The sequence below is a fragment of the Vipera ursinii genome, assembly GCF_947247035.1.
Source record: "Vipera ursinii genome assembly, chromosome: 7".
NCBI classification, from domain to species: domain Eukaryota; kingdom Metazoa; phylum Chordata; class Lepidosauria; order Squamata; family Viperidae; genus Vipera; species Vipera ursinii.
Window position 1 is genome coordinate 57325 of NC_139521.1, and position 24800 is coordinate 82124.

Sequence of the window (24800 nt, forward strand, 5' to 3'; positions counted from 1 at the left end):
TTGCGGTGAGGCACATTCTGGCTGTCTGGCTGACAAAGTTGCTCAGATTGGCGCCCAGTTGGAGCCCAACTGGTCAAGTCTGCTCAAGGTGCCAGAGGGACACTGGAGTGGGAGGTAACGACCGCAACCTCGACAATAGCCCGGTAAGTGGAATTTGAGTCTGAAAGGGTTGAGGAGTGGTGAAAACATCTCAGAAACGTCCCTCCCTAGGAGAGTAAAAGTGAGGAACGGGAGGGGCACTTTCAGATTTCCAAGAGTCACATCCAGACAAGAAATGTGACCAGGAACACCTCCCGAGGTCACCAAGCCAGGAGTCTGCAGCAGCCGGTACAGGGGCGGGAGAGACCCTCACCCTGAAACAGGGAGGGAAAGACGGCAGGTCCCTTGCCGGTCACTCTGGCGACTTGCCTCCTTGCCGACGACCTTCTCCTCACTTCCCAGAATACCCCCCCCCAGAGTATGAAAACTACCCCAATGAATTGGGGCCACTCTGCGCCCCTCCCGGCCGGCTCCTGGGAAGCAGTCAGTGGGGGAAGACAGATTCGCTCGACTGCTGCAATGTTTTGCTCAACAACCGTGGCAAAAATGTGCTAAGCACATTGATTTGTGCTTCTTAGATTGTAAGCTGCCCTGAGTCTTCGGAGAAGGGCGGGATACAAATGGGATAAAAAAAAAGGTTGTGAAAACATTTAACGATCGCTTTGCTTAATAATGGGAATTCTGGTCCCGACTGTGACGTGACTACACAAGGACTACCTGCGCACAAAGTCAGCCGGGTGCCCTTGGGCCAGCCCCTCCCTCTCTGCCCTAGGAAGGAAGAAACGGCAAGCCGGTTCCAAAAACCTCGCCCAGAAAACAGCCCGGGCTGAGGAGCGGCCTGAAGGACTGGCTGCAACAAGGAAGCCAGTATTGGCCCTGGGCCACTTCTGAAGCCTCCGAAACATGCCACTTTGCTTTAAAGCAGCAGGCTGTAAAGGCAGCATCACGATAAATAACTGAAAACTATTTTTCCTGAATGAATATAGAGGAAATTACCCAACCGGAAGGCTTAGGAGCCTCAACATTATACAACATTTATTTATTTATTTATTTTATTTTAATTCCATTTATATCCCGCCCTTCTCCGAAGACTCAGGGCGGCTTACAAGCTTATATGCCTGCTTATTAGGGCTTTCACACACACCCCAAGCGACATTATTACAAAGTCAGCTTAATTACCCCCAACAATCTGGGTCCTCATTTTACCTACCTCGGAAGGATGGAAGGCTGAGTCAACCTTGAGCCTGGTGGGACTTGAACCTGCACTAATTGCAGGCAGCTGGTGTTACTTAAGGAGGCATTAGCCCACTGCTCCACCAAGGCTCTTGCTGCATGGATTGTCTCACCTCGGTGGGCTTCACTGGTGGGTTTTTCTTCCAGTTCTTCAGAAGACGCCTCCGTCTCAGGCGCTCTCCTGGGAGAAGCAGTGAGTGCCGTCTTATGGCTTTGCTCCGGCTCCAGCCTGGATCTAAAGGAACGAAGGGTTAAAGATAAACCGAGCACCGCATCATCATCATCATCATCATCATCATCATCACAGCTCTCCCCCAGCCACCCACCTGGAAAGTATGCCTCCCTCCCTGTCCTTGGTGAAGGGTTTATGGGGGGGGCACCTCCCAAGGGCCTTCTTTCTCTTTGCTCTTTCCCCGAGACCCAAGATACTCTTATGCCTCTCCCCCCACAAACACACACGCCATGCGCACACCCTGCTTATCACTGTCCCAGCAGCAGTTTGTGCAATCAAACAATCAGCCCTTCCACCCACCAAATGACAAGAGGGCCTCTTGGGAAGCAATCAAGTGCTGCCACAGGTAATTTCTGAATTTGATTCAAACTTCCCCAATAATTGAAACAAAAGGCAAATTATAAAAGAAACAGATGAGTGGACCATCTCCATCTTTCTCTCTTCTGCCCAAATGCTGCAATACGTAACGAGCCAAGTCATTAACAGCAGTTTTAAGGCTGTCTTGGGTGGAGTAATTCTGGATGTCAAAGCTTTGGGACTGGGGGCTACCAAGCAACACCAGACCGAGAAGCTGAAATACATCTGGGAAGGAGGACACCTCGCCGGCCCTGCTGCCAGGGGGCTGAGCTCAGCACACGGCTGATTTTGCCCCCGAGGAGGGTGGCATGCACCTGAGGGTGGAAGATCCAAGAGAAATCAAGTGTGGCATTTAGAATCAGAGGGTGGGTTCCCAGGATTCCGGATTTCGAAGGGCAATCATCTCTGGGTTTAACACTTGCTCTACAGAAAGCTTTTCTAATTTAGGCTAGCAATAAATGTGTTATTAGACAGGGTAGGAAAAAAAATCACTTTACTGGCTTTCTTTCTCTGCTCCGTGTAATGGCGGCTGCTGCAAAAGAAAGAGGAGGGGGAGAGGGGGAGGGAGAGGGAGGGAGGGACTCCTGGGGCTTCCCTTTCCAGCTCTGGGGATGTTGGGGGGGGTTTCCTGCCAAGGAAGTCAATCTTCCCTCCTTGGGGTGGTCTTTTCAGGGACAGGAGGCGGCCTCCTCATCTGCCAGACAGTTTTGTGGTCAGCTGGTCCTCGTAATGGCCTGAAGTATCCTTTTGTTTTAATCCTTCCTATGTTACTTATGCTTTTACAGTTTTAAGTCTGAACTACACAGAGACCACTTCAGTTGTGGGTGGATTAGAACTATAATAAGCTCATTGTCGTGAACTGATCAGCAACAACATAGCAGGAGTGTGTCTGATTAACTGAAATAAGTCAACGATTCCTAAAGATCTTCTAGACGACATAAAAGGTGATTGATTTCCCAACTTAATAGGTATTTTTTGCAAAAATGAAAGGAAGATTAATTCAAAATAAACAATTTATAGAGTCAGATATTAGTTGGTTATTTGATTATTGCCACACAGAAGTCTACATATGTTCAATATTACTTTAGAAATGGAAAACCTGTAGCCCTCTCCAGCACTGTGCAACTGCAGCCCCCAGCAGCCCCCTTTCACCCACCCACCCACCCCACACGCTTCTAGGAAAAGCAGCTTTGGGAGGTTCACATTCTGGGCAGGATATGGAAATTCATTATTTCTTGAGAGGGTGAAGCAGTTTCTTCTCTTTCCCTAAGGCAATGTGCCCGACTGGGGCACGAGTATTCAGGGTGATTCACTCACTTCTCCTGATTACATAATCCATGCCAACCTGTGCGGCGTGCTTATTATTTATTCCTTCTGGTTAATTATGCTGCATGATGTAATTATACTGACAGCCCCAGGAGGATCTTTAGGACAGTTGCCTTCAGTGCTGAATTAGCAACATGGTATAAATGAACTTAAGTGTAACTGCTCAAAAAAAAAAAAGGAAATCCCACTGAATTCAGCTAAAATACAATGAGAGGCTTAAATTATCCTTATGCATATCACTCTGCCAAAAGAAAAATAGGAAAGCAAAAAGGGAAAAAAATCTATATAAAATTCTGGGTAAATTTAAAAAGAAACCCTTACAATGCTTGCTTGTTAGGTTTTACGTGATATTACAAAGAGCTTCAGAACCAATACTTGAAACCAATGAAATATTTTTTCTGAAAGACCAAGAAGTTTGCACAGAAATGTGCCAAGAGCTTCCAATACAGAAAAACAAGTCTCACTTACAATCTCTTTTTATCCACCACACGCTTGACCCGTATCGCTCTTTGTTCGGAGTACAGCTTGCACACTCCTGTGAAAGAGAGCACAGCAACATAACCCGTGGAGAAACATTTAATAAAACCAACTTCTTCTGTATAAAAAGATGGCCGCAATTTGATCATTTGAATTATTCTTTTCTATTTCTCATTTTAAGCATAACCATAGTAAAACCTCCCAGATCTAATCATTTACATATCTATATTACAAAAATTCCATTTAAACTTAAAATTTACTATCTTTTCCAAATATATTTGGGATAATGGAGTGGCTAAACCTCTGAACTAAAAATAACTTGCATAGGTATTTCTGACCGACAACATTTTGAATACTGGGATACTGTTTACCTTGTTAAATAAGAGTTACTGCAATAATATACAAATAGGAAACACATTGAGCACTTTAAAAACTGCATTGTCTTACTCTACTTCTAAAATTAATCAAATAGTTTTAAATTGCTTTAAAAAGGCTTGGCGCACAAATGGGTATCAAATTTATTTTCCAATTTTAAGAGCAAGAAAATTGCTAGTCCAACTATGGAAAATGAACTATGTGACTTTGTTCTTAGCTATAGTTATTTTTTTTATCTTATTTGGAGAAAAGAAAGAGGATGAGTTATTTCAGGAACTGAATGATCATGTGCCACCCAGCCATTTTCATCTCCTAGTGACTACACAGATAGACTTCAAGATTTAGGAGGAAGAAGATTGTTTCGGCACTAGGAAAAAAACGGAGACATTACTCAAAATGGATGCTAATGAGATGAAATGTTTTCTGCTGTTTAATGTTTTTTTCATTAGCTCACCACCACCTGTGGACTTATTAAGAATGCTTTGCCTCTTTCCAAGCAGTTAAAAGGCTTTTTTGTTTGTTTCTTTCATATCACCAAGTCCCCACCAGCCCACTGTCCACAGAAACGATGTTCCCTCAGGCTGAGCTAGGCCACCGCCGCCTTCAGCCTCCTGCGCGACTCCTCCTTTCTCACTGGAGAACCTGCTTTTCCACTGGCCTACGTGTGGAAAAGAATTTCTGAAAATGATCCTACTTATTTGGTCACAACAGCAGAAACTAATTTTGCAAAGCACATAAACACAAGTATTATTTTGAGGAAAAACTGATACTTTTTAAATAGTCTGCAATGAAATCCAAGACCGTTTCTCGGTGCTGCTTCACTTGTGGGGAATGGATGTCCTTGTGTGCTGAAATGAAACGATACAGTGTGTTATTTTTCTCAAAAGAACACTTTGCCCCTCTGGCTAAATCCACACACCTCGCTCAAATTACCTTCTGCTCTGAGCTGCTGAATTGCATCCGCACACGTTCTCATGAAGGTTTGGGCATCTTGGTCAATCTGATCTCGGTCAGTGTCGGACATTCGCACATACTCGGACATGAGGTGGCTGGAAAAGACAGCCAATAGGTCAACTGTATTGTATAACTGTGTAACATCCAACTCCAAGAAGAAGCCTTTTCCTCAGTCATGAGGCCATTTGAGGGAATGGAAGAAGAGAGGGGAGGGGTTGCAGCTAAAATTCCTTACTCTAAATGAATTCTCACATTTCTGCTCTTTTCCACATGTCACCACATTTTCTTGCCTGACACAATAAGGGTCTATTAAAATTGTTAGAATTAGCAGGAATTCGCATAAGCTACTGGCATGTTTATTTATGTACTTTATAGGGCCACACAACTAGAACAATCGAGAGACAACCAGGGAGACCAATTTGTTATATTCCCCCCCAAAAAAAACCCCTACACATCCCGATGCCTTTATCACCATTTCTGAAGCCTCACACAGAAATGGGGGCAGTGACCTTTCTGACATATTAAAATGCACCCAAACATCAGCTGGGATTCAGCCCTTCAGAACAGCCCTCCGGTTTACAGCTTGTGAACTTTCTTTTTCCAGCTCCAAGGATAATTAAGTTTCCTACCATACCATTCAATTCAGCGTCAGACTGCGAAACTGGCACGTGAGCATTTATTCATACATATTTTTGTCACAATTGTCCATTTTCACTTTTTCAATCGTGACTCTTACCTATAAGCATTAATGTAATCTTTCCTGTGCTGCAGAAGGAAGTCTTTGAGTTTCCCAATGTTATTAACCTAAAATGAATGAATGGTAAAAGTTACATTTAATCGTGTAAATAACCGTTTTTTCTATGTGCCCGATAACTTGCTAGACGTCCAAAGCAGTGCGGAACACACGGCCTCCGTTGCCTGCCCTTCGCGACCCACGGCGGCGTCTCCCGACTTTGCCCCTGAACCAGCGTTGGGGCGAGGGCAAGACCCGGCCTGGGGGGGGGAAGGCTCCTGCCGGCGCAACTAGAGCAGGAAGATCAGGGCCCCCTGGGCGGGCGCAGAGTGGAGATCCAGGGGACTCTCTCTCAGCGGCCCTCCCTGGGGGGGAGGGGCTTCCCTTTCGTTGGCCCAAGAGAAGCTGCCTTTGAACCTCAACAGGATGCTGAAAAGACCCCCCCAAGGATAGCCATAGCGCCTAGACTTATATGCCCCCTTCACGGTGCTTTGCAGCGACCTCCCTCAGGTCAGCCTACTGGCTGGCAACAATCTGGCTCCCTCCTTTTACCCACCCAGGCAGGAAGGACGGACGGAAGGGGCCGAGCTGACCTGGAGCCGGTGAGGGAGAGAAGCGGTTCCTCTCTACGGGGGGGGGGGGGGGAGAGAGAGAGAGAGAGAGAGAGAGAGAGAGAGAGAGAGAGAGAGAGAGAGAGAGAGGCGCCTCCTAGCAGCCTGGTCCGCATAGAGGACAGCACCCCGCAAGGCGACCGGGACCTCTTCCTCTCCTCTCTCTGGTGACGCTGCTGCCCTTCTGTGACCTAAAGCTGCGTCTCTCAACCTCTCAACCTGGGGGCTCTTAAGATCTGCAGACTTCGGCTCCTGCCAACTCCCCAGCCACCACGGAAGGCTGGGAACTGCGGCCCACAGGCCTGAAAAGCTGCTGGCTGAGAAACACGCATTGCGTCTCAAGGCTGCTGTGCCGCTAATTTTTAGCTACCACTAGATGGTCAGAAAGATTTCAGTTCAATTATTGGGCAGGTGCCTCCATTTCCCTTTCTGTGATTTGTGCCTGTCGTTGGATCCTACTACTTAGTCACTTTCGGCTTCTCACCTCAGCATCACTGGGGGATTTTATTAAGTCGTATTAAAAGAACTGATGTTTCATGTTCCAGATCAGTCATCTTTACACGCCCCCAGTTTGTCATGCCTAGTTAGGAAGTAGCTGAAAACATGTATTAAAATATGCAATAATACAACATAACTTTCAAATAAAGACTTTCAGTGTTACTTAAGTAGTAGTCTCAATGTCAACCCCGTGTGCAAATGCAATTAAAATAGCTAATCTGATCCCAATTTATTTGCCACCCTAGAAATAATTTCCCCTTCAGATTTTAACAAGCCCCTCTAACCAGGAAGCTCCGAGGGTCTCAGACTCCACAGAAACAGCCTCACCCTTGAGGGGAACCCCAAGGCCTCACCAGCTCACCTGCTGCCCATCTCGAAATAAGGGTCAGGGGACGAGCCGTGCGAGCGTGGTGCTCCTGCCCCCCTTCTCTGGGGTCTGGAATGGCAGGAGGAGAGACCAGAGGCGGCTCTTCCCTCACCTCTGTGGAAAAGCTGCAGAGAAGAAAAACCATCCTGCCTGGGGGGGGGGAGGAGAAACGTGCCCCAGAGCCTGCCTGTGCTGCAGAGGGCATGCCTCTGGCCCCACACGCCGGGGGGGGGGGGGGCTCCGCCCCGGTCAGCAGCAGCAGCAGCCACCACCTCTGGGAAGGAGTCTGGGCAGAAGATCAGGAGCCCCATCCCACCCTCTCTGGCCTCTGGAAAGGAAGAGCTCCCCCTCCTCCCTGCTCCCTCCTCCTCCTCCTCCTCCTCCTCTGATCAAAGCCTGGAGAAACTCCCACCAAAATTGCCGCTCTTCAAGCTCTGCTCAAGGACAGGAAAACCCTCTTTCTGATCCTGCTCAGGTTACCCTTCAAAGGTGTGTCCAATTAGTGAGCTGGGCCCAGCGCCTGACCCTCCGCCGCCACCACCACCAGGCCTACACCTGGGCTGCCCGGCCACAGAAAGACCGCCCCCCCCCCTTCACTGGTCACCAGGCCCATTGCTCTCAAGGAGTGGGCAGGGGCCTGGAGGGCCCGAGCTACCGCCACTTCCCTGGGCAGCGAGGAGGAGGAGGAGGAGGAGGAGGAGGAGGAGAGTGCAGCACGCAGGAGCAGTCAGCCTTTCCGAAGACACGGAAGCCCGGCTTTCAGGAACAAGTTAAAGGGCTTTTTTTAAAAAAGGTCAATCAGATCAACTCCTCCCCAGCCAAGGAATCTTAAACAAAAGGTTTAATTCCTTTAAGGGGGGGGGAGGGCAGAAAAAAGGGAGACAGTCTGTCTGCCTCTAATCTCAGGAAAGGGGTTATCTGGCTCAGCTTCTGGTTTGTATCAAGGGGGGGGGGAATGTAAAAGCAGAAGAGGGTTCAGGACCAACTTCACTTTTAACAAGCCCAGATTGCACATTTTATCTAGAGACATGGCTGTACTGTCACTGTGCAGGTGTCCTTTCAGACATTTAAACAGAAACAGAAATTAAATCAAGAGTTTAAAGAAAGCAAATCCTCTGTAGATTTTTTTTAAAAAATCAGATTCAGCCTGGAGAATTTCAACTTACTTTGGTGCAGTGGGGGGGGGGGTTTAAGTAGGAAACCAACGAGAAAATGTGCACCAAGTCAGCACATTAAAGAGAGAAAGTGAATTAGCTGGAATAACAAGAAATTAACGGTCTCCTGAGGAGCACTTTTAGACAGCCAATTAATTCACTGGAAAACTAAACTGCGCTCAGAAAATATGAAGTAATCCCACCAGAAGTAATCCCACTATTCCTCAGTATGGACTCAGATGAGAGCGAGCCTTCTGGGAAAGCGAGTTTTCTACACAAACTCTCCCGGTTGTGGTTTAACACTCGGCTGCCGATCTTTGATTTCTTTTCTCTTTTCTCCCTCTGCATCCCACACCAGGAGTGGCACTGGCGGAAGCGCACATCCCTCAAGCACACAGCAAGGGAGCAGCAACTCCTTTCATAACTGGGGAGGGGGGCAAAGAGGAATGCTGCCCATATTCTTCCTCCCCCTCCTGAACTCTGCCCACCTTGCAGGCCCGTTTGGGGCGCCTCGCCTGGGTCGACCTTCGCCTCCCTTGGTTCTGAGTAAGCTTCTTGGCTGGCTTTACTACTTTGTTATGGTCCGCACAAATAAAGGGAAGTTGGCGTGTGTGGCCGTTAAGACAAGCGTTCCTTCGGAGTTGAAACAATAAGTGAAAGCTGCGCCCTGTCAACCTGACACAAGAGATTGGCCTGTGCCCATTTTCTATTTCGATATGAGACACATCTGATTTTAATAACGTTTCCCTCGTTTGTTTTATTGCCCAACTCTAATCAGAACTTCAGTTAATATTTATATTTTCACACAATGATCCAAAACCTCATAAAATGCAACACAAAAGCAGCTGTGAGAAATGCTAAGAACAGTAATTTTTTAAAGAAATAGGCAAAGTACATGTTTATTGAAATTGACTTTATACTGATTAAATACAGTTGATTTACAACAATTCCCAATTACTAAATTAAATTTTATTTGTGCTGTTACATAAATATATCCCAGTTTCTTTTTACTCTCAATAAATTATATATCCATTTATTTCTTTCCCTTTCCATTTGTTCTTAATAAATTTAAAACCCTATCAAGTAAACAAAATGAGGGTAATTTCTGAAGCTGACCTCTTTCTCTTCCTCCTCAGCGGAGCTCACAGGCCTTCTGTCGATTTCCCTCCGACCACATGAAACACTCATTAAGGGGGAAGACTGATTGGAAGAGATCTTTATAAAACAACCGCTTGTGTTTATGAATGCTTACTTAAAAGTAAGTTCCATCCGCATGTTATGAGATTACTTTTGGGTATATGTGCCTGGATTTTTTTTTTGGGGGGGGAGTGCAATTTTTGTCTAGCTGGGAGCTGGATTTTACTTTTGAAAGTTAAAACGTTTTGGGCGCTGGAGGGGCCCCTGTCACTGGGCACTTGGCCTCCAAGCAGCTCAGTTTTCGAGCTCTTTTGCGTGGGTGTGTGTGGGGACAAAGTACTGCCCCAAAAGTTGTCCTGTTGTGATTTACATGAAATGGCGGGAGCCCCGAGTTGGCTTCCAGCACAATCCTGTCCTGCTAAAGTCGCACCCTAGCTGAAGTCCAACGGCTAAGGCACGCTTAATTCAGCACAAAGGGTGTTTTTCTTGACCATTCTTATCAAAAGATTTAAGCCACTCCTACATGGCAGGATCCCGTCTGGGTCGGTCACCGGGACCAGGAGTTCACTCTTCCGCCGGGCCCCCCATCCTCAGGGAGAAGCACCCTCCTGCCAGGCGTGTCACAGATTCTGGCGAGAGAGGACTTCTCCAAGACGGGGTGGGTGGGTGGGTGGGTGGGTGTGCGGCACAAGTCCCGAAAGCTCAGAAGAGTGAACCCCTGGTCCCGGTGACTGACCTAGACGGGATCCTGCAACATTATCCAGGGACAGGTAATTTGCCTGCATTCACTCTTACATTGTTTACAGTAAAGATCCATCTGACTTATAATGCTGTCGCCGTTTCATAATCTGAATCACTGCAAGGGCCAATACTGCTCACGGGCATCTATTATCCCAGAAGAAAACAAAGGAAACTTAAGACAGAAAATTATCAAAAATAAATGTCTCTGTGAAGCCTGTAAGCACACACACTTTGAACGGAACTGTTTGGGGGGGGGGGCTAGGACAACTCACTGCGGGGCAAGAGTTACACCAATATCAAAAAAAATGGAGGAAAAGAATTGTTAAAGAAAGGATGCAAAAGGAGGGACAGAATGAAATGTGAATGGCAAAAAAATTTGTAAAAATATTTTAAATAATTAAATAGAATTGTTAAATTGTCTGACAGCATGTTGTGCCGTGGCGAGTTGTCCCATTCCAATCCAAGGAGTGGGGGTTGGGGGGGGGGTTTGAAGCTCTTTGGATTTTGTTTTTTTTTTCTGACTCCTTTTGCAAACTGAACTGGAATGCCTTCAACTGTCTCCCACTGCCTTCCTTCTAGGACAGGGGTAGGCAACCTGGGCTCTTTTATGACTGGTGGACTTCAACTCCCAGAATTCCTGAGCCAGCCATGCTGAGGGGAAAGGGAGAGGTTTCCACACCGAGCCATGCTGGCTCAGGAATTCTGGCAGTTGAAGTCCACAAGTCACAAAAGAGCCAAGGTTGCCTACCCGTTCTAGGAAGATTACCTAAATGTGGTCCTCTTCATTTGAACATCAACTCCTCCCTTCCTTCTGGAGTAGGAATTCTTACTAACAGCCATCTCTAGCCAGGGAAACGCTGCTTCCGCCCTCATGTTTTTGTTGTTAGTTGCGAAGTCGTGTCCGACCCATCGCGACACCATGGACAACGTTCCTCCAGGCCTTCCTGTCCACCCACATATATACATGCAAGAACAGCCCTTGCAGGGAGCTCTGCATCTATGTCCCGTCCGCCCCCTTATAATAATTGGGACGCAGTCTCACAAAAAGAGGTGGCAGCCCCAGGGGGGAGGCTGGCCTCCCAAGGGTCTGCCGTCAACTCCAGACGGCTTCATCGTTAATTGCTATTTTTAAAATTTATATAAGCATAACCAGCATAAGCCAGAGATGAATGCAACAGCATTCAATGGCCTGGGAGAACACGTCTCTTCCCCCAGGCTTTCCCCTAAATGTAACAAGAGTGTATGTGTGTGTGGGAGGGGATTGCAGGGCTGACTCTGGAGCCGCAAGTAGTCCTGGAAAAATCCTAGGCCTGTCACAGGAGGTGCAATACATTATTCAGATGACAACCAGAAACACTCAAGTTGTGTCCACCAGACAAGAAGCAAGACTAAATGAGCTAATTCTGCTTCTTTATTGTATTGTGAGGCCAGTTTACAAAATTTCCATGGCTACTTTTAAACAGCCCAAACAATTAGGGCAGTTCCTCCCTATGTTTCTTCCTCTGGGGGCTCTTGGCTCCCTGGCCCCTTTCCTTAGGGAGCATCCCCCCACATCCCCCCCAAGGTCTTCCTCACAGCCCCACTACAAGTTGCCTCAATGGGTGGGGAGGAGGAGGGAAATGAAGGACCTGAGGGAGTCTCCCTCCCCACTCGTTGGCCCAGCTTCCAGAGCAGCTATGATTTCCAAACTGCCTTCAAGGGACACCCCATGAGGAAGGCAGGGGAGGCATAGTCCAGCCTAGAGTTTGCTAAGTGCCCAACTCCCCCACGCCCCCACCCCCGGCCATGCCTTACCAGCCAAGCCAAGCCAAGCTCTGTGCCACTGAAGGTCAAGTGGCTAAGGGTGTCGGGACTGACCCAGCCGGGCCCACTTCCCGATGGCCATCTTGTAATTCAGCCACGGGGAGAGCCATCCCATCGGAAGAGCTGCATCGGCCAAAGGCTGACCCTGGGCCCCCAAAGGAGGGGCAGCCCCATTTCCTTCCCCTTTATTTTTCTGCACCATATCCGAGGTGCACCCAACCGCCAGAAAGGAGAAATATGGCAGGGGAGCGTCGGCATCCTGACAGAAGTAAGCCCTCTGGATCCTTTCGGTTACGTTTTAATGAGTTTATTATGTAATGTACACCAGAGACCACAGTTTTAGTAAATAGGGATAGAAAACCATATATGATTAAAAATTAAAAAGCTTTTTTTTAAAAAAAACACAAAACCCTTAAGTCCCACTCTGCGAGCTGCTTCCGTCGCTTTCTTGAGGGATTGCTGAAGAACAAAAGTTTCCAAGATTCAAAAACATGGTAGCAAAATGAATCAACAAATAAACAACGAACCAAACGGAGCAGCACACTAAATACGGTTAGATATAAATTCCTCCTCTGGCCTGTGGCCGACGGAGGTCTAGACAAAGCTCTCTGCACATTCGCTGCTTTGTCTCCTGTCTGCTCCAAGTTTGAAAAGGTAATTGAACTCAGCCTGTAATTACAGGATTAGACACAGATGGCCTCTCTACGTTTTGGGGGAAGAAGCCCTGTTTGCATTCATTTTATGATTGCTGTAAGGTCAGACTTTTCAAAATATACTTTCATCTGTTAAATGGTTTCTTAAAATCCCCAGGGTAGATCTTCAATAACTGATGTTTTAAGCAATTTCAGCCTATCAGATCTCCCTTTGAATGTAATAAGTTGCTCATTTTCTAGTATTACATACATGCATGTAGGTTAATTACTACATCCCGCATATTTTCAAAATTGTCTTTTTTTTAAAAAAAGGATGTTTTTATTAAATAGGCATAGGAATTAGACAAAAAATGTCTTTTATTTTAGCATGAGCATAATCTAATAATTACTGCAACAATACACAGTTGCTCAGCTAATAGCACAGGGAGCCCCAAGGGCTGTGTACTTACTCTCCACTTCTCTCTACATATACCAACAACTGCATCTCAAAGGATCCCTCTGTTAGAGTACTGAAGTTTGCAGATGATACCACAGTGATTGGTCTCATTCGAGACAACAACGAATCTACATACAGGCGGGAAGTTGAACAACGAGCCTGTGGTGTGGCTGGAACCATTTTGAACTGAACATAGTCAAAACTGTAGAAATGACAGTGGATTTTTAGAGAAGGCCTCCTGTATCTACCATCTCTTACAATACTAGACAACACAGTATCAACGGCACAGACCTTCAAGTTTCTGGCTTCTATAAGACCTCAAGAATTAAAATGGACACCCAACACCCAAAACGTCATCAAAAAAGCAGCACAAAGACTGTCCTTCCTGTGCCAACTCAGAAAGCTCAGACTGCCCAGGGAGCGGCCGAGACGGTTCTGGAGAGGGATTCTGGGTGGGCTCTGCCCTCTGCGCCTCTGTACCTGTCTGGCTTGGCACTGCAACCACACAAGACAGACACAGGCCTCAACGGATAGTTAGGACTGCAGAAAAGACAGCGGCAACCAGCCTGCCTCCCACTGAGGACCTGGACAGCACACCGGCCAGAAAGAGCGCTGTGGAAGTATCTACAGGGCCCTTACCTCCTGGATACAAAGAGTTTCAAGAAGACACTATAGAGCATTGCACACCAAAACAACCAGAGACAAGGACGGTTCCCACCCCGCACCCACCCCGTGCCATTACTATGCTAAACAACTAATTCCCACAACACTGCTTTAGGACATCAAACCATGTAGTAGGGGTGTATTACTATTATCCTTCTCATCTTTCCCATTACCTATTTTCTTATGTCTATAACTTTGTTGCTTGTATCTTACAAATCATATTGTTTTATTTAGTATCCTAGTATGATTTATGCTGATTATTTAGTATCCTATATCATTGAGTGTTGTGTCTTAGGGTTTATCATTATTGTGTTTTATGATTATGATCCTGATTTATCGCTTGTTGCTTCTATGGACATCGAGAGCTTCTGCGCCGGAGACAAATTCCTTGTGTCTCCAATTACGCTTGGCCAATAAAGGATCCCAATTCTAATTCCCCCCACGAACAGCAATCAGCAGATCAACCGGCTGCAGTGCAGGAAGTCTTGTGCACAGAGAACCAGGACCAGGAGTGCCCAGTCTGCTCTGAAGGACGCCTGCAGAAGTCTCAACGAAAGTGACCTGGCGTGATGCTACAGCCAGTCAGCGAGAGATTCAAAGCCACAATTAAACCTGAAACGGGTCTGTGGCTCAAGTGAAGAGGGCCAAATGCTGGACGCAGCAGAGAATACGCCCGTGCCAGCGGTGCTCCCCTCCTCTCCTTCGCCCACTCTGCAAAGAGGTGAACGTGCTGAAGAATGGGCATCACTGCGGGGTGTGTGTGTGAGAGAATCTTTCACACAAAAAAAACCCTCTAAATTTTTAAAAGAATTCAGTCAAGTGAGCCAACTTCTATTATGAAGCAGCACACGTTAAAACCACGTGTCTCCCAAGAATTCAAATACCACTATCACAGTTATTTTATGTTTAAACTGAAAATAGTCTCCCATAATTTAGAGAGATCAAATTCTTCTTTCCTCATTTTTTCCCCTCCAAATAAAAAATGTTGATTTACATTCTAGAACTAATATATTAAACTGAGTTTTCAAGGGAACTCACAAATTTCTTCTAAAGATTCCTATCACTTCTAGGCTAAAGGAAATATTATAACTTTATCAACCACACTTGTATCAAAATACAACGTGGATTCAAACCATCCACACTAAATGAACAAGAACATTCAACAGATTAATTTTATTTATACTATATTAATATTTTAACTGGATAGGGGAAGCATGTGGGAAAGGAAGTAAATTTGAAATTAACGCTAATTGCATGCTGTTTGGTAAATGGTCTTCCTATCACACATGAATTCATCGGTCGCTCTTTATCCGGGGAGGCCCTGTAAGGCCACTGACGCCAATGCCAGCCACTGGAGTGGGTAACCTTGGGTCTCTCTCTCTCTCTCTCTCTCTCTCTCTCTCTCTCTCTCTCTCTCTCTCTCTCTCTCTCTCTCTCTCTCTTTCCCCCCCCCCCCAACCCATCTCAGAGGGTTGCTGTTGTGGGGAAAATAGGAGGAGGAAGGAAGCAATGTTAGATATGCTCACTGCCTTGAGTTACATGTAAAGTAATAAAGGCAGGATAAAAATCTAATCAATAAATACATTTCTCTTTCTCACCTGACAAGCTAGTTCAGATAATTGGCCCAATACCTGCTGAAAATGGAGAAAAGCATACACCTGTACATGTGGGCGTTTGCTACCGGCTAAGTGCCAAAATCTGTGGGGAGAAATTCGTGAAGTAGCAAAGAGACCGCTCAAATCCGAACTACGAGTCCCGTACTTAGCCAGAGACTTGGGAGATCAGAAATGTGGGAATCGCCTTCGGCTCCAGAGAACGGCTTCCGGTCGCACCCCCCCGCCCCTCCCTTTCGTAGCAAGAGATATTGTTATGGAGGAACAAGGGTTGATGCTCCATTTAATGGAAAGATAAAATGTTGATTAAAAGATTACTTGGGAATCATGAATCATTACTGACAGGAGGTTGTTTATATTTGTCATTTCATCACCAAAATCCCAAGAATCTTTAAACCAGCTCTGCGAACCCATCAAGGTTTCAGCTGTGTGTTTCACGTGGCAATTTTTCAAAAAAGGCTGCATGGTGAGGCGTTTATTCCCGAGGAGTTCTCTGCTGGCCTTCTGCCTGTGTGGCTCCCCCGGCCTTGGACTCCCCTAATAAAGAGGAGTAAATGCAAATAGGCCACCACACGACAAAGCTGAAGCGACTAATTTTATTTATCAGTGGAGAAATAAGATGGTATTACCTAGAAGCAGATAAGGAGAATACATAGGATTTGATGGATCATTTGTAGATTTGAATTCTTAATGAAAACTGAAAAGATGAAACAATTATGAAAGAAAAATAACTCCACTGCTGGTCATTTCATTTTACAAATACTGCCTCAACCTTCATCTCAAAAAAATAATTTAGGGAAGTTTCAGTATCTTCTCATAAACTAATGCAAAAAAAACCCATCCAGACCCAATAAATCTTCTCAGTTGCCCCTGTCAATCACACAACAAGCATTTAACCTAAATAGCAAATGTCAGTAAACTACGTAGATGACAGATACCATTTTTGTTCTACCTGTTAAAATTTGTTCTTAAACAAAACTTTTTTAACACCCTCCCTTTCCGTGGGGAAAAAAAAGGAGGGAAAGACGAAAAGTAAAAGGGACTTCAATATTAATAAAAAATCATGTAGCTTTCTTCTTTTCAGATCTTGGCAATGAAGTTTTGAAACAGGATTATTTCAAGAACATGCACATCTGTTTAATATTACAAGCCAACTGTCAACATCCTAACTGAAGTTCTAATTTAATATTTTTTCTTGCTTGATGTTTTACCTTTAATCAATGCCTTGTGAGAGTATCAGCTTTCTATATGAAACTGTTAAATATAAAGAAATGTTATTGCAGCATGTTTACAAAATCATAGCTCGAGAACTTTGTATTTTTCTAAAGCCTGACCACAACTTAATTATCTGCAGGACATTCCAGCTTGCAAATGTAAGCTCCAGTTCTTCATCATCTATAGCCGCATCTACTGCAAGGACACTGAGCTTTGCACAGACCACAGCAGAGTTTACTTTCCAAAAGGCAGCATTCGGGCTTTTAAGCATGACGTTTCTTTTAATTAAACATTTGTTTTGGTGCTAATCATTAGGTTGTCTTCATGCTTCCCTTTCACGTTATTTTCATTTCCTCACCTTTGCTAGAGCTGCAAAACCAAGGACGCAATGCGGGAAAGACTTGTTTAAATGTCGCAAGATATATTTAATTGAAACAACAACTCCTCCATGGGGAGGACTGTTAAGGAGCCATTCAGCACTCTGTTGCCACAATTAGTTTTCAAAAAACTTTGAACTTTAGAGAAAACAATACCGATATACAAACTGTACAGTGACATTTTACTTACTTTGTGATTTAGCTCTGAAAACAAAAATCAACACAAAGGGACTTCATTTGATCTATTGTATCAAGCTGGGAAACGTGGTATCTTATGTCCAACACAGGATGCCAGCTTGCTACCAAACAACAAATCCAAAGGAAATCTGGGGAGAAATTTTGCCTCCAATTTGGCCCTGATGACCGGGCCAAAATATAAGAAAGTGCTCCCCATCCAATAATAAAATCCCACTACATTTATCAAGTTCCTAGCTCTCATGTTTAAAGAGTCAGTTTCAATCCTAACTTTAATTTTATTTCTACAAAATCTCCCCAGGACCCAGAAACCTGACAGCCACCTCTTATCTAAAATTCTTTTTTTTTACAAAAACAAATTTGATATGAACACTCAAATAACAAATTCAGAAATTTGTAACATTAACACAAAGCTGCATATATTATATTTAGTTGAATAACTGAGTTTGAATGCCACACTGGATTCAGCTGTGTTAAGAAAGTATTTCCCTCCCATAGGATTTTCTATAATGTAATTCGGGATAAAGAAATATCATTATATCTAAGATCTATTTCCAAATATTACAGCTTTGACATCTCATTGTTTTTAAGGAGCCAAATTAAGTGAAACTTAAACTAATGGAAAAGTATTAAATATTGTGAAGTGGCTATCAGATTTGGAATTATATATTTGAAAATTTTGCTCAGCAAAGTATCTGAGATATATCTTTTTGTTTCCACAGCTTACAGCTCTTCTTCGTTCACCCAACACAGAAATGTGCCAAGATAAAGTGAGCGTGGAAGGTGTTAACGAGAGACAAGGAATGAAGTTTGCTTAGAATACAGCTTTAAAATTTAAACAAAGACAATGCTTGGAAGAAACAGCTAACCAGGTGTCAAGGTTGGGAAAATTCTGGTGCTGTAAATGGCAAGGAATGAGCTGCCAAAGACATTCTTCTACAAAAAACAGAATTTTCTGTTCCTGAGTAGTAATAATTTTAAAAAATGGAATTGCTTCTGTATGTTTCTGTGGAACATAAAAGAGCAAGCTTCAGGGAAGAATCTATCCAAAGAGTCTCTCATTTATGGAGTTCTTCTCAACACATTTTCATCTTTGTGATGCTGGTTCACAATGAAAACATGTCCGCCTTGCAAATTCAAAGGTCCTGAATCTACTCACGTGTATCAATCAGCAGGCAAGAGAACTGCAAAAGATGGCATCCGTCTCTTGGCTCCAAAGGCCAGGCCACTTGCAAGCCCCGGAGAAGAGCTGAAGGCACAACCATCTTCCAACGCACACAGGGCAGCCTGGGATGCTTCGCCCGCAGGATCGTGCATCTCTTTTATACTGAACGTTGTCAGAACCTCTTGAGGCCCTGCCGATACATAACTAGAATCTGAGTCAGCAAGTTCCCCCAAAGTCCGGTGCTCATTTCACTTATTCAGAGACAAAGTTACCCAGCCTGCCAGCTTGGCCCACGGCACCAAGGAATCAAGCCTCCTCCACGGCTTCATTTACCCTGGCAGCTGTGTGAGGGCCGAGGGGGGTCAGCCCTGTCCTCCCCAACCGACTCTCCGCGGCACAAGGCAGGGGTTGCCAGACGGGTTCAAGGGGCCTGTCTGAAGACCTTCATTAAAAAGTCCCCGATGCCGGTCAGTCTGGAAAACACTACGGAGCAATGTCTGAAGCTCAGTCTCCAAAACTGCACTTTAAAATTGCTCTGAAATGCCACGGAGAACCTCAAAACAGCAGCTGGGGGGGGGACCTACAAGCCTCTCCATCGTGACTCCATCACTGGAAAGGCACCAACTAAAAACGGGGTTCCTGAGAGGGCAGTAAAGCCAAAAGGGGCCCCGGTGCTTCCCCCCCCCTAGTGTTCCAAGGAGCCCTTCGCTGTAGCCCTTTCAAACATCAGGAGAAATGCCATGGACACAGATAAGAGAAGAGGGAAACTCTCTGGGTGAGAAAGCTGCTAACTAACGTCCAGTGGAAACGAAACAATGAATTCCACAACAGTTTTGGGCCACCCAGTGCACGAAGGTGGTGGCATTGTGATTCCGGGATGCTTTGCTGACCAAATGCATGAGCTCCACCTTGGAGCATCGGGCCCTCTACCCTGCTTCAGCCGAAGCACGTGAACTCTTCAAGAAAGATAACGATCCCTTACAGAACACGGAGAATGAAGAATCAAATCGGCGTTTTGTGAAAGCCAAAATACGATCCAGACTTAAATCACCCAGAAATGTTGTGGTGGGACTTAAAATAGGAGAGCCGTGTAATAAAAGCCACCAAGTCTTATTGAAGAAGTCTGCAGTGAAGCAGCGGGTCAAAAAGCCTCCATGGCAAAGTTAGACATTAACGGTAATTAGAGGAAGGGTCTGGGCTGCAATTATTACCCACCTGTGTTGCTGCTGCATTGGTTATTGAATCCGAGTTATTTATTTTTTACACTGCAGCACAGTATGTTGGAAGACTTTTGCTCATGATCTACATTAAACAAAAATTGGAGCTACTTATTTACTCACACTCAACTCCCTTTTAATATTAAGAGGGTCCGTGAGATGCTTTGATACTATTCAACGGCAAAGATTTACAAAAATTCAGAAAGGGAGTGAATTCTTTTCACAGAAATATAAAATACAGATAATCAGACATACATTACAAAAATTGTCTCCCACAATGTATACTTTAGAATCAAATTACATGAACACTAGAGTGACTTGATTGTAAGATGGGGGCTATGTAAATACGATTTATAAATAATAAATGAATATATACTCTTCAGTCTTTTCTCGATAAAATTACTTATTATGTCCTTGTTATCCACCATTTAATTGCTGCTGATCCTATTTGCTGCATTATTTAGTCTACTTTTAACTACTATGTTGTACTGGTATACTGTATTATGGTCATAATAAAGAGGTAACAATACTGAACAATACTGAATTCTGAACTCAACTATTTTTCCACAATACCAAAGTAAAACCTTGCTTGTCTCAAACGATGGCCTGGGATGTCCACTGCAATCAATCCATACTGATAAATTTTCTCTTCATAACAAGGGCTCAGACATGCTGATTTCAGCCAAAAGCCTCTTTAAAATATGAAATAATAAACAACCAGATAAAAACAAACCAGGCTGCTAAAACCACCTGTTAAAAAGTGAAAAAGGACCAAGCGGGCAGTCTGGGGTCCTATTTCCCCCCCCCCCCCCGTCACAAGAACTACTCTGGGCCTCCCTTGGTCCTAAGGCTAGGTGGGCAGGAGGGCTGCCCCATTGAATACGCCATCCTTTTCTGACAGCCGGCGGCCTAATCTTTGACAGCAGGGCGGCCCAGAGAAGACCCACCAGTGGAGCATTTTCACAGCCTTGTGAGGAAAACAGAGATCTGCTAAATATATCTGGCTAATTGTTGCAAAACAAACAGAAATAGAGGCACCTTTTTTAAAATGTATAAAGAAAGAACTGCTGCTTCAAATCGCTGAACAGAATTCATGTGGTATATGTCATTTCTTTACAAAAACAGATTTCTATCTACACTATATGGATTGTACAATTACTGCTCTCATACGAATGTAACGAACCAGTCATAAAGATTATAATTCTAGTCAAACTATTTCAGGCACCAAAACTATTAAGACTGTATAGCATATCTAAACAGTGTTTCTGCATTGCCACAATTTAATTTACTGCTTAAATCTGATTGCCTCTTAATTTTTAAATAATCTGAGATAAATGTACTTTGTTGCAGAATCCAATAACTTGTTATTGTAGCTTTATTGTTTTTTGAGCATTTTTCTTTAGAAAGAATAATTTTAGCACATTTCCTTCTTTATGCTAGGTTTTCAAAATACTCCCCACGAATAAGTGACATAACAATTATGGTATTGCAATAAATAACAGATACATGTGAAAAATATGTATGATAAAGCAATTTCACCGCATTGTTTAAGCTACATTGTTATAACATTTGTTCAGCCATGAACAAATGGAGGAAAGCCTGAACTAAAACTTTTCCCTGGAATCCAGCAGTCGCACAGGGATAGGAATATCTTCAAAGACCAAAGGACCTCAAAATTAAAATGGGGGAGGTGCTGCAGAACACAGTCGTTCACCAGCCACTCGAAGTGGATCTTGCAAACTTAAAACAAGCATACAGGAAGTCTTCGACTTATGACCACAATCAAGCCCAAATTTTCTGTGGCTGAATGAGATATTTCTTAGGTGAGTTTTGCCCCATTTTACGACCTTGTCAGAGTTGTTAAATGAATCCCTGCAGTTGTTAAGTTAGCAACACAGTCATTAAGTGAATCTGGCTTCCCCATTGACTTTGCTGGTTAGAAAGTTACAAAAGATGATCACATGACCTCAGAACACGGCAATCGACACCGTTGCCAGGTGTCTGAATTTGGATCACGTGACCGTGGACGCTGCAAGGGTCGTAAGTGTGAAAAACAGTCAAAAGTCACTTTTTTTTAGTGCTGTTGTAACTTTGAATAGTCACTAAATGTGACCACTACAGGTAAGGTAAAGGACTACCTGTATTGTGATTCTGCAAATAGTAACTAGGTAAAATCCAATTCTGCCTTCATCTGGACACGGAAACATTGGCCCCTGGAAGGGCAGAAACCAGGAAATGAAATTGTTATTTTCAGTACAGCAAAACATCAGTTGCAATCTGCTCTTACTATCACATTTTGTGCTAAATCTCTTATTGGCAAATCACACTTTTCAGAATGGCATATTCAAATGTTTATCAAAAGTATTTTCACCCTGCAAATGTCAGTAATGAGTGAGATTTTTAATAAAGTTCTCCAAGCTTGACAAAGACGAAAAAAGGGAGCGATGGCTGGAGAAGAAAAGAAAAGCAGCTCCATCTTTATCACAGGTTTTGACAGGCTGATGGAACAGCCACCATTTAGGGTCCGCTAAGACCTCAGCATCCTCTTCCTGAGAAAGGCAAGGCAAAGGAGGAAACGTGGTCTCATTGGAACTGAGCATTTGGAAGAGGCAGTCCAGGATTTGGGAAAGAAGATACTTGAAGGCCATTGTGGTTTTTAAGGAAGGCAACGTGCACCTACAGTATACCACTCACTAACCATGCAAGCGACTGTGATTTTAGTCTATGCATATTTTCTGGAGAGAATGCAGGACCCCACAATTCTACTTCCCCAAACTGTATCGGCTTTTCCCTTAACAGGAAGGTGGAAAGTACCTCAACTCACACAAAACAGTTGGAACAATTCAAGTTCAAAACAGATGTTCTGAATTTGTTAACCACCCTCTTTGTGACCACCCTGGGGGTTATCTGAGCCGCAAACAGAGCTGGTTTCACCTATTAGTTGCTCTTGTGAGGAAAACAGCAAGAGCATTTAGCACCGCCGCCTTATCATTTTTATAATAAATAAATCTAAAGTTATCAGAACAGGAAATGGAACGTTTAGAACTTTTAAAATCTTTTAAAGTGAAAAAATCCGCACATCACAACTCTCCAATACGAAACACAGAAGGCCAAGCTTTTAAGCCCCTATTGACAAACGCCTGGTCCTCTTTAGCCTGGACCAGAGGTCTTCAAACTCGGCCCTTTTATGACTTGTGGACTTCAACTCCCAGAATTTCTCAGCCAGCGTGCCTGGCTGAGGAATTCTGGGAGTTGAAGTCCACAAGTCATCAAAGGGCCAAGCTCCGCTCTCGGCTGACCAGGGTCTGCTCCTCGCACTCAATCCAAGCCACCGGCAGCCCAAGCCCAGGCTCCGGTCCGGCACGCCGGGCGCCCACCCCACCCCACCCCACCCACCCGCCAAACGGGCCACCCGCTGCACCAAACGACGCGCCGGCCTTGCGGCCTCCTGCCGCTCTGACGGGAGGGAGGAGAGGCCGCTCCCGCTCCCCCCCTCCCCCCTCCCCCCTCTCCCTCCTCCTCCTCCTCCTCCTCCTCCCCCTCCTCCTCCCGGGGCTCCTCTCGCCGGACCTCCCTCCCCCGCTCGCCCCCCCCGAGGGCACCCGGGCCAGCCCCCGCAGCCCCGGCCTCCCCCACCCGCCTGAGACCCCCTCCTCCTCCTCCTCCTCGGCCCTCCCTTCCCGACGCTCACCACCTCGCGGGCCCGGGCGGAGAAGCCCCCCTTGCCCCCGGGGGCTCGCCTGGGCCAGAGGGCGGCCGGCTCGGCTCCCCCGGGAGCGACGCCCAGCGCCTTGTTGCGCGTCTTCACCGTCTTCACCGAGGCCTTGAAGAGCGCCGTGATGTCCGCCGCCGCCATGACGGGCAGGGAGGGGGAGGGGCTCCTTCCGGCCCGGAGGGGGAGGGGCCTGCCCCCTGGGTGGGCGTGGAAGGGGGGAGGAGCTTGGGCGCTCCGGAGGGGGCCGGGCCGAGAAGGCCCCGCCCCCGCGGACCCCGATCCCCCCCCCCGGGTGGGGTGAGGGGGGGCGCTTCCCGCGCAGCTCCTCCTCCTGGGAAGTGGGGGGGGCGGAGGGCGGGGAGGGTCCCGCGCAGCATCTTCGGTTACCGGGATTTGTCTAAGAACTGTTAAGTTGTAAGTTGTCCTCCACTTACAACAGCTCATTTAGTGACCCTTCAAGGTTACCCCAGCACTGAAAAAAGTGACTTATGACCGTTTTTTTCGCACCATTGTGGCATCTCCTTGGTCACGAGATCAAAATTCGGAGGCTTGGCAACTCACTCACATTTATGACAGTGCCAGGGTCACACGATCCCCTTTTGGGACCTTCTGATAAGGAAAGTCTAAAAGGGGAAGCCAGATTCATTTAACAACCGTGTTACTGAGTTAACAACTGCAGTGATTCACTTAACAACTGTGGTAAGAAAGGTCGTAAAATGGGACAAAATTCACTTAACAAATTCTCACTTAGCAACGGAAATGTCGGCTTCGATTGTGGTCCTCAATCAAGGACTGCCTATACAATTTGCACAAAGAATTATATTGTTTTTGTAAACCATAACATACAATCCCAGGGAATTACGCTTTACTGCTTTAAGTGATGATCCCCAGTGTTTAGAGACACCAGTTGTAGCAATTGGCACACTTTCTTCCCGGAAGCAAGTTATTTTTCCCTGATCCAGTAATAAGATTGTGTTTTATTTGTCCCGTACTTTTCTGGCATGGGAAGATAAGCTCGCAATGGTCAATCTTAATACTAAATTTTATTTTAGAGACAGATGGCTTACTCTGCTCCCTCGAAATCAAGGTTTTCCAGCAAAAGAAAAGATCCTTTAACATTGTTAGAATTTTTTTTCTTTTCTCAGTAATATCAGATGCAGTTCTGTTCAAAATAAGCTGAGTTAACTTTGTAGAAGTGAAAACCAATTATTTTCAGGAAAGCTGGCAAACATCTTGCTTATCAAACTCCCTGAACGCAAGAAACAAGACCCTTGTGGCCTCCGTTGGGAAGCATGGGGCTCATAATCCAGAGTCTTCTCGAAATGGATGGAAGCAGCCCAGGAGGTCTGGCTCGCTCCCACGAGGTTTGCATACTTGTGTTCACAGTCCATTTTTGCATCAAGCAGGCTTCCCATGCTGCTTTTCTGTATTTGTGTCTTGGACGAAGATGTGGAGAAGCTGCCTTTTGAATTTGCAGGTTTAGGGACACAAAGCAGAGCTGCTACTTTAGAAGA

General features: G+C 45.3%; 1 protein-coding gene across 1 annotated transcript in view; it reads right to left on the reverse strand.

Moving 5' to 3' along the window:
- The window catches only part of STX18 (syntaxin 18), a 28355-nt gene extending 4902 nt beyond the window's left edge, over positions 1–23453 (reverse strand). Inside the window, exons 1-6 of the mRNA XM_083367332.1 lie at positions 23263–23453; positions 5730–5797; positions 4973–5088; positions 4810–4887; positions 3656–3722; positions 1386–1507 (exon numbers count right to left, since the gene is read on the reverse strand). Of these exons, the coding sequence (XP_083223458.1) occupies positions 1386–1507; positions 3656–3722; positions 4810–4887; positions 4973–5088; positions 5730–5797; positions 23263–23427 (616 nt within the window). The 5' untranslated portion in view covers positions 23428–23453. The remainder of the gene's footprint in view (positions 1–1385; positions 1508–3655; positions 3723–4809; positions 4888–4972; positions 5089–5729; positions 5798–23262) is intronic.
- Between the last annotated feature and the right edge of the window lie 1347 nt (positions 23454–24800).